Source organism: Grampus griseus, assembly GCF_964374135.1.
Source record: "Grampus griseus genome assembly, chromosome: 11".
Taxonomy (NCBI): Eukaryota; Metazoa; Chordata; class Mammalia; order Artiodactyla; family Delphinidae; genus Grampus; species Grampus griseus.
In genome coordinates this window covers 39,527,202-39,537,408 of record NC_139005.1, presented here as the reverse complement: position 1 = coordinate 39,537,408, position 10,207 = coordinate 39,527,202, and the positions used below count along the sequence as shown (strand labels likewise).

General features: G+C 42.4%; 1 protein-coding gene across 1 annotated transcript; it reads left to right on the top strand.

The window, feature by feature from the left end:
• The first annotated feature begins 1,269 nt into the window (after positions 1-1,269).
• On the top strand, positions 1,270-5,522 carry TUBA1A (tubulin alpha 1a). Its single transcript, XM_082666821.1, has 4 exons — positions 1,270-1,424; positions 3,459-3,681; positions 3,824-3,972; positions 4,333-5,522. Exons 1-4 carry the CDS (start codon positions 1,422-1,424, stop codon positions 5,311-5,313), a joined length of 1,356 nt encoding a protein of 451 aa, XP_082522947.1. The 5' UTR covers positions 1,270-1,421; the 3' UTR covers positions 5,314-5,522.
• The last annotated feature ends 4,685 nt before the right edge of the window (positions 5,523-10,207 follow it).

Below are 10,207 nucleotides of genomic sequence, written 5' to 3'. Positions count from 1 at the left end.
TACCTATGAAATTTCATTAGCAACGTCAAATGGTACCCAGTCAGAGTCATATTCCGCATACCACATCCTTGTTGGTAATGGAACCTTTCTAAATAGCAAAAGAATGTTACTGCAATCCATTTCCTAGGGCTGAAAGCAAAGCCTTTTGTCCCAAGAGGCAATTGAGCAACCACCAGAGTCTCTAGTTGAATAGCAACAGTATGAGGCTGGCTACAATTCCCACAGTTAAAAGCCTAATCTTAGAGAAGGAGAATTTACTGAATTCGCATAAGAGCTACATAAAAAAGAAATGCAGTTATTGAGCTGACATCTACACGGTCGTCTGTGGAAGGAGACAATATTACAAAATGGTTTTCTTTTTTACACTATACAGCGCTCTTCCTTTTTAATTTTCTCTTTCCGGAAGAGAGAACAATGAAGAATATAACTGCATGCACAGGTAGTACTAGCTTCTGAACTCAGTTCTTTCTCTTTGTATTTTCTCAATTCTATATTAGGCAATATGATTCATTTTAAGGAACAATACACTACATAAAATATATTACATAGACTTCTGGTAAAGGAATATTTCTAGCAGACTAAGTATGGTATGTTCATTAGATCTTAATTATCTTCATGTTAGAACTACTTGTGTGCTTCCGTATTTAGTATGATTATGCTTTCCATCTTCTGTTTTTGTTTAACTATTAGGGAGAGGGTTGCAAAAGAAGATCTGAAAATAAATTACTTGAACCTGAGAAACCATTTTGGATGGTCCTATTATTGAATTTTTTTAAATTAAAAAAAATTACATTTACCCAAGCCATTTTAAGCAACATTCCCATCTTCTCTTCTACTTTATTTTTAAAGCAATTAGAGATGTTGAATCCTCACCGAATGCAGTTTAGTATACTTTGAGGGAGGGGCTGGGAATAATTTTCCATTAAATATCTCATCTCAAATTCTGCGATTACATGTTGGGGAAAAAACCTCTTACATTGGTAATTTTAACTGTAGTTTGAGGTTTAAACGACATAAAACCATCCAACTCTAGTTCTCTTTCTTCCCTCCCCTCACCCCTTCCCAACCCCACCCCATAATGGATGTTCGGCTGACTGTTTTTGCACGGTCTCTTTGTCTGAAGGATGCAAACAGTCTATGGATGCTAGGGAAAAAGGGGTGGGTGAGAGATTACCTCATCCCATGTCGCTTGCACCAATCACCACTCTTCTGTCGTGGCTTCTCTGGGCAGATTGAGGGGTCTGGACCAACAGGAAAAGGCCCCAGCCCATCCCCATGGTGACCGAATTGTATATAGGGAGCCGCATCCGCCCATGTGCCGCAGGTTCTCTTACATCGACCGCCTAAGAGTCGCGCTGTAAGAAGCAACAACCTCTCCTCCTCCTCTCCGCCATCTGCTCGGCAGCCACAAAACAGCAACTATGGTAAGAATGTTTTCTCCGGCTCTTTGTGACCGTAGGGTGGGGTCAGCCTCTCAGGGTCTACTTGGAAAATCTTCTTCCTTTACAACTCGTTTGGATCAGTGTAGCTTTACGCTTTATTTGCGAGGTTGAGATTTGCCCCAAATCCTTGAGCCCGGCCGCCGCCGCAGTGCGGGGTGTAGGAGCCCAGCCAGAACCGCGTCCAGGGCGCAGCGGAACAGTGAGGGAGAACAAAGGCGGCGCGGAGGGAGTTTTTGTTATCCGAGCCCTTCGTTGCAGCAAGCAGCTCACGGGGCAGGGAAGGCGGTATTGGCGTCGCCTGCTCGGCCCCTATGTGTGCGCACGGTATTCGTGCGACTCGAAGAGCCCTTCCTCGCGTTGTTCCCCAGGGACAGGGAGAGGAGGAGTCGACCAAAAAGTCGGGGGTCGGTGGGTGTTGCTGGGAAGAAGAGGGGGAGAGAAGGAAAGGGACAAAGCGGAGCTTCGGCTTAATATAAAAAGATCCCTCGCCAGTTCGTTGACGTTTTAGAAAGATACCCATGTATTAACGGGGAAAATGGTTAGTTTCTGTTGGAACCCGTGGCGGCCGGCGTCAAGGCGGCGCAGGGGCGGAGTTGTTTGTTTCTTGCTTCTCTGGCCTTGGAACCACAGGGCGGGGTTCGCCCTCACTAAGCCTCCTCTGTCAGGAGAAGACTTTTAATAAGCCTTTCATCTTTGCAGAACCGTAGGCGTTAAAAGGTTTTTCATTCACTGTTAAAACTTAGATGAATTTTTTTTTTCTTGAGGAGCAAAATCACAATTCACTTGACAAGCCCTTTAATGTCTGGTGTGGGGCCGCCCAGCCCTGACTGACTCGTGTGTGTCCGTCTTGGCCGCACGTTCAGCGAGAGAGAAAGCCGATTTTGTGAGCCAGGGTGCTGTATTGCGGAGGACCCAGGGAAACGCCCTTCCCTCCGCCCTCCCCGCCCCCATTTGTCAGTGAATAGACAACGGATAGACAAAAGAAGCTGTAGCCATAGAAGCCATTGAGAAGACACTCTCTGTTGAATGTAATGAGTATGAATGTTCTGTATTCTGTGACGGTTACAGAATCTCAGAATGAAAATACTATTTTGTTGTTTTAAATAATATTTCATTATCCTTTCACTGGGCTTTTTTTCCTTGTTTGGTAGCTTCTCATGTGCTATTTATTTGTAATTTAGGAACCGTTGTTTTAAAGATACTAATAATTTTTTCAGTTTTTTTGCAGTGGAGAAGATTCTGGGAAAACTTTTTTTTTTTTTTAAGAAATGAAAATGCTGCAGACAAAGAAGACATACTCTTGTGCAGCTGTCTTTTGTTCTAGTGCATCTTAATTAATTCATTTCAATGTAGGCATATGGTCCCAGGCTGGGTCAGAGGAGGAAAACTGGCAGAATAGCACAATGAGATCATGTAGGCACAGTTGCTGGAAATAGAGCTTGCTCTGTTAAATAATGTAGCAGACAGTACAGGCTGGCACCAGGCACAGCAAATGCAGCAATGCAGCAATGCAGAAGGCATTCCTTGTTTAGCTTCTAATCCGCTAGTACTGATGGATTCTGCAGAAAGACTGCAAAAGGGTGTGGCTTCCAGCCTCAGCTGCAGTACAGATGTCCATGTTGGAATACCAAGTCCTATTTAGCAGAAATGCTCATCTTTATTTAAAGGGAAAGGAGGCAGTAATATTGATGACAGTTAATTACTGATTGAATTTACTTCATTTTACAAATTCTGTGCTTTGAATATTTTTTAAATATGAGAAATCTTCTATTCAAGCATGGCTTTTGGAACAATGGGCTTGCACCATGTGCTAAACAGTGCAACATTATTATTCAGATCACACGCATCTGCAGCATTTACAGCAGGTGGTTTTCCTTAACTGTTTCTATTGTGTTATGAATATGACCTCAAATAAATTTGAAGAATACTTCTATATTTCTTAGTTTTAGAAATTTACTGAAAACTGAAAATGCTAATATAACTAACTTTACAGTTTTTCTCTGTTCCTTCCCACAGCGTGAGTGCATCTCCATCCACGTTGGCCAGGCTGGTGTCCAGATCGGCAATGCCTGCTGGGAGCTCTACTGCCTGGAACACGGCATCCAGCCTGATGGCCAAATGCCAAGTGACAAGACTATTGGGGGAGGAGATGACTCCTTCAACACCTTCTTCAGTGAGACAGGCGCTGGCAAACATGTGCCCAGGGCAGTGTTTGTAGACCTGGAACCCACGGTCATTGGTGAGTTGACCTCAGTAACCCCAATGAGATCCTGGGGGTCTGGGACAGAAGGTGTGTCCTGGGGGCTCCACTGATGCCCTGGGGTCGAGCAGACTTGTGCAGGTTGTTAATGATGGGTGGCTGCTTCGTTTTCCTTTTCCAGATGAAGTTCGCACTGGCACCTACCGCCAGCTCTTCCACCCTGAGCAGCTCATCACAGGCAAGGAAGATGCTGCCAATAACTATGCCCGAGGTCACTACACCATTGGCAAGGAGATCATTGACCTCGTCTTGGACCGAATTCGGAAACTGGTATGTGTATTCTCAAGAATAAAGTAAATTAATGAACCTATGGGAGATATTTGGAATATGCTCTTTTTTTCACACAGAATTGAAATGTAATAGTAAGGTTAATTATTCCTTTAAAGATTTTTTAAAGTTCAATTAAAATATGAACTATTGATGTCATTTTATAAATATTAATGGAGATATTTTTAATAAAGTAATGCTGAGTAATTTAAGGAAGGTCTACATTTTTTAAAAAGTGTTTCTTGTCAGAATACAACCTAAGTCTTTGGAGTTAATATGAAAAGTGAAAATACTTATTATGTTTACTGTGAGGGTATCACAAAGAGCAATAACTATGTTTTTTCTATTCTTCTTTTGTAACAGGCTGACCAGTGCACAGGTCTTCAGGGCTTCTTGGTTTTCCACAGCTTTGGCGGGGGAACTGGTTCCGGGTTCACCTCCCTGCTGATGGAACGTCTCTCTGTCGATTATGGCAAGAAGTCCAAGCTGGAGTTCTCCATTTACCCAGCCCCTCAGGTTTCCACAGCTGTAGTTGAGCCCTACAACTCCATTCTCACCACCCACACCACCCTGGAGCACTCTGATTGTGCCTTCATGGTAGACAATGAGGCCATCTATGACATCTGTCGTAGAAACCTCGATATTGAGCGCCCAACATATACTAACCTGAATAGGTTGATAGGTCAAATTGTGTCCTCCATCACCGCTTCCCTGCGATTTGATGGAGCCCTGAACGTTGATCTGACAGAATTCCAGACCAACCTGGTGCCCTATCCTCGCATCCACTTCCCTCTGGCCACATATGCCCCTGTCATCTCTGCTGAGAAAGCCTACCATGAACAGCTTTCCGTAGCAGAGATCACCAATGCTTGCTTTGAGCCAGCCAACCAGATGGTGAAATGCGACCCTCGCCATGGTAAATACATGGCTTGCTGCCTGTTGTACCGTGGCGATGTGGTTCCCAAAGATGTCAATGCTGCCATTGCCACCATCAAGACCAAGCGTACCATCCAGTTTGTGGACTGGTGCCCCACTGGCTTCAAAGTTGGCATTAATTACCAGCCTCCCACTGTGGTACCTGGTGGAGACCTGGCCAAAGTACAGCGAGCTGTGTGCATGCTGAGCAACACCACAGCCATCGCTGAGGCCTGGGCTCGCCTGGACCACAAGTTTGACCTGATGTATGCCAAGCGTGCCTTTGTTCACTGGTACGTGGGTGAGGGCATGGAGGAAGGAGAGTTTTCTGAGGCCCGTGAGGACATGGCTGCCCTTGAGAAGGATTATGAGGAGGTTGGTGTGGATTCTGTTGAAGGAGAGGGAGAGGAAGAAGGAGAGGAGTACTAAAGTTAAAATGTCACAAAGGTGCTGCTTTTACAGGGAAGCTTATTCTGTTTTAAACATTGAAAAGTTGTGGTCTGATCAGTTAATTTGTATGTAGCAGTGTATACTCTCATGTACAATTACTGACCTATGCTTTAAAACACGACGCTTTGTTATAGATCCAAGCTATCCATTTCTCTGATGGGTTTGAATAAAGTATTCCCTGTCTTAAATGAGCTCAGTCTTGTGCTTTCTATTTGGGTGTCTGAAAATTTTCATCTCTTCAGTAGATTGAGAAGAAAGAATAACTATTGATGAAAATTTTCATCTCTTCAGTAGATTGAGAAGAAAGAATAACTATTGACTGTGGTTTATACATATTCTATGCAATGATTTATTTTTTAATTTTAAATTGTCTTAGTATATTATAAAACTTATTTATAAAATATAACATGCATAGCTAAAGACTACTATTAGATGTAAATCAACCGTACTTCAGTTTTAAAAATCGATTAAAAAAAAGGCGGTAGGGCTTCCCTGGTGGCGCAGTGGTTGAGAGTCTGCCTGCCGATGCAGGGGACGCGGGTTCGTGCCCCGGTCCGGGAGGATACCACGTGCCGCAGAGCGGCTGGGCCCGTGGGCCATGGCTGCTGAGCCTGTGCGTCCGAAGCCTGTGCTCCGCAACAGGAGAGGCCACAGCAGTGAGAGGTCCACGTACCACGAAAAAAAAAAAAAAAAAGGCGGTAAAGATTACCATTAGATAACATCCATGCTACTCTTAAGTTTTGACTCCATTATAATAGTTACTTAAATTGCTAGTACTTTGAGAATTGATATTTGCTAATGCACAACCAAAATCTGGTTGACTGCTGAGTCTCATACAACTAACATAAAATGGTGAATATTCCAAATGCATCATCAGGTCTTATAAGCTTATTTTCATGCCCCTCATCTCCTTGGCAAGTGTCTAGTGCCATCATGCTTCCTCTGCCTTGGGTTCTCAAAAGTAGTCTGTTCTCTCCAAGCAATTTCCTACTATGCTAGACCTAGTTTTTTACTTTCTTCTCTCCAAAGTTATTTTCAGCTGAATATCACACTGGAAAAGCCTGATACACTTATTCACTCTAATGTGTTAGTTATATGTCTGAACTTTAACTCTCCAAGGATATTCTTATTTTAATATGGGCCAATAACTTCAAAGAACAAAACTCTAACAGTGTAATAGTAGGCATCAACAACCAACACAGTGAATGAAACAGTTTTGGACCAAGGGGTTTTGTCAACAATAGAGTTCAGCTGCCAGTCCAAATGACCAAAAGGCTAAGAACCCAAGGACTGCAAGTTGTTTTGTGCCATCACATTACCTTGTTCTGGGATAATATCCAGTGATGATGAAAAGATTTTTTTGGTATTAACTGCCTATTTAATTTTTTTTTCCTTGGCACTGCCAACTAAGGGGTGTAATAGAATTGTAGTACTGGAATCTGAGTTTAATGTAAATTAATGGAGATAATGAAGAAGAAGAAATAAGCCAAGATCAGCTAATTTGAGGAACTTGCCTGGTGGTGCAGTGGATGAGACTCCACGCTCCTAATGCAGGAACCTGGGTTTGATCCCTGGTCAGGGAACTAGATTCCCACATGCATGCTGCAACTAAGAGTTCACATGCCACAACTAAGGAGCTGGCGAACCGCAACTAAGGAGCCCACCTGCCGCAACTAAGACCAGGTGCAACCAAATAAATAAATATTTTTTAAAGAAAAAGATCGACTAATTTGAAAGCCAATTCAGAATTGCTCAGTAGTTTTAACTAAAGCTAATGCAAACAGATCTGATGCACAAAAGTAAAAGGTCTTGCTCATTCAGATAAAAAACAATGTGGAGGGACTTCCCTGGTGGTCCAGTGGGTAAGACTCCATGCTTGCACTGCAGAGGGCACGGGTTCAATCCCTGGTTGGGGAACTAAGATTCCACATGCTGCACGGTACGGCACCCCCCAAAATTTGGCAACTAGATAAAATGTCAGTTTTTTAATGTACATTCCCAGCACACAGCAAAATATAAGGGATACGGTAGATGTACAATGGTTATTGGTTGAATGAGTAAAACGTAGGATAAAAGAAATACAAATATAAAAACCAGAAGTTAAATAAAAGTCCTATGATCCTAATCTCAATTGTAAATATCAGTGTGAATTTGTTATATATTCTCTATTATGAAAGAAAAAAAAAACATTTTATAGTTTTGTCCACTGAAAATGCCTAGAACCAATGTAACAGTAGTATCCCCAGCACTCAGATGGTGGTCACTAAATATCATTTCTCACTGAAAGGAAGCAGGACATTTTAGAGAAATGACTAATTCCAAGCCTGGAGCAGGAAATATACAAGTTCAGCCCAAGTATTTTCTCATTCCAGAAAGCAAGGAGGATATAAAAGACTAAAGTCAAATCAGAGGGACACAGGAGTCAGGTTGAAGGGGCTCTCATTGATGGTACAATATAAGTATTGAAAACAATACTGGCTGCAATATATTGAACCATACAAAATTTGTTAAAATCCATGAGATCATAATGGCTTTGTTTAGTTTAAAAAAGAATGTAGGGCTTCCCTGGTGGTGCAGTGGTTGACAGTCCGCCTGCCGATGCAGAGGACACGGGTTCGTGCCCTGGTCCGGGAAGATCCCACATGCCGCGGAGCGGCTGGGCCCGTGAGCCATGGCTGCTGAGCCTGCGCATCCGGAGCCTGTGCTCCGCAACGGGAGAGACCACAACAGTGAGAGGCCCGCGTACCGCAAAAAAAAAAGAATGTAAAAATTACTAAAAACATTAAATAGAATGACCATATGATCCAGAAATTCCATTTCTGGGTAAATACCCAAAAGAACTGAAAGTAGGGACTCAGATATTTGTACACCTATGCTCATAGCAGCATTATTCACAATAGCCAAAAGGTGGAAGCAACCCTAATGTCCATCAATTGATGAATGAATAAACAAAATGTAATACATACAATGGAATATTATTCAGCCTTAAAGAAGGAAATTTTGACACATGCTATAACATGGATGAACTTTGAGGACATCATTCATAAGCCAGACACAAAAGGACAAATAGTGTCTCATTCCGCTTATGAGGTAACTAGAATAGTCAAATTCATAGAGACAGAAAATAGAATAGGAGTTCCCAGGGGCTGGGGGGAAGCATATAATGGGAAGTTATTGTTTACTGGATACAGTGTTTCATCTGTTTGGAATGATGAATAGTGGTGATGGTTGCACAGTGATGTGAATGTACTTAATGCTACTGAATTGAACCTAGGGGCAAGACAGGAATAAAGACGCAGAATGTAGAGAATGGACCTGAGGACACGGGGAGGGCGAAGGATTAGTTGGGATGAAGTGAGAGAGTGGCACTGACATATATACACTACCAAATGTAAAATAGATAGCTAGTGGGAAGCAGCCGCATAGCACAGGGAGATCAGCTCGGTGCTTTGTGACCACCTAGAGGGGTGGGATAGGGAGTGTGGGAGGGAGACACAAGAGGGAGGGGATATGGGGATATATGTATATGTATAGCTGATTCAATTTGTTATACAGCAGAAACTAACACAACAATGTAAAGCAATTATACTCCAATAAAGATGTTAAATAAATAAATAAAATGATGATAATAAAAAATGGGTTAAAATGGAAGCAACAGGGATATATTTTACAGCACAGGGAAATATAGCCATTATTTTGTAATAACTTTTTTAAAAATTATTTATTTATTTTTATTTTTGGCTGCGTTGGGTCTTCACTGCGGTGCGCAGGCTCATTGTGGTGGCTTCTCCTGTTGCCGAGCACGAGCTCTAGGCACACGGGCTTCAGTAGTTGTGGCTCGCGGGCTCTAGAGCACAGGCTCAGTAGCTGTGGCGCACAGGCCTAGCTGCTCCGCGGCATGTTGCATCTTCCCAGACCAGGGCTCGAACCCGTGTTTCCTGCATTGGCAGGTGGATTCTTAACCACTGTGCCACCGGGGAAGCCCTGTAATAACTTTTTAATTTTTATTTTTTAAGTATAATTAATTTACAATATAGTAATAACTTTAAAGGAATTATAATCTATAAAAATATTGAATCACTATGTTGTACACCTGAAACTTGTATAATATTGTAAATTCAACTATACTTCAGTTTTTTAAAAAGGTTAAAATGGTAAATTTTATGTTTGCATATCTTACTACAATTAAACAAACAATGGAAGCATAAATCAAAAAAAATTGTTTTTAATTACCTGTAGGTAGGGACTTCCCTGGTGGCACAGTGGTTGAGAGTCCGCCTGCCAATGCAGGGGACACGGGTTCGTGCCCCGGTCCGTGAAAGATCCCACATGCCGCGGAGCGGTTGGGCCCGTGAGCCATGGCCGCTGAGCCTGCGCGTCCGGAGCCTGTGCTCCGCAACGGGAGAGGTCACAACAGTGAGAGGCCCGCATACAGCAAAAAAAAAAAAAAAAATTACCTGTAGGGGAAGGGAATATGGTCTAACCAGACTTCTTTGGTATTTGTTGTATCATTTGACTGTAGAAACATGTGACTGTATTATGTATCATACAAAAGAATTAAATCACGGTGGAAAAAATATCTAATAATTAAAAGCAAAATGAAACCAGTGAATCTAACCAAATATGAAGTTGGTGGCTTAATTACAAACTGGAAAATTATTTCAAGTGACTTAAAAACATAGTAATTTGGGAATTCCCTGGAGGTTCAGTGGTTGGGACTCTGTGCTTTCACTGCTGAGGGCCCAGGTTCGATCCCCAGTCGGTGACCTGAAATCCCACAAGCTGTGGGAGGTAGGGTGGGGGGGGGCAGCCAAAAAAAAAGAAAGTAATTTGGTTATATATCCATAGTAAGTATATAGCCTAAGGAAGAAAA

Coding starts and splice junctions, on each gene's coding strand:
- TUBA1A (XM_082666821.1), top strand. Junction 3,682..3,823: donor CCTGGAACCCACGGTCATTG/GTGAGTTGACCT, acceptor TTCCTTTTCCAG/ATGAAGTTCGCACTGGCACC. Junction 3,973..4,332: donor TGGACCGAATTCGGAAACTG/GTATGTGTATTC, acceptor CTTTTGTAACAG/GCTGACCAGTGCACAGGTCT.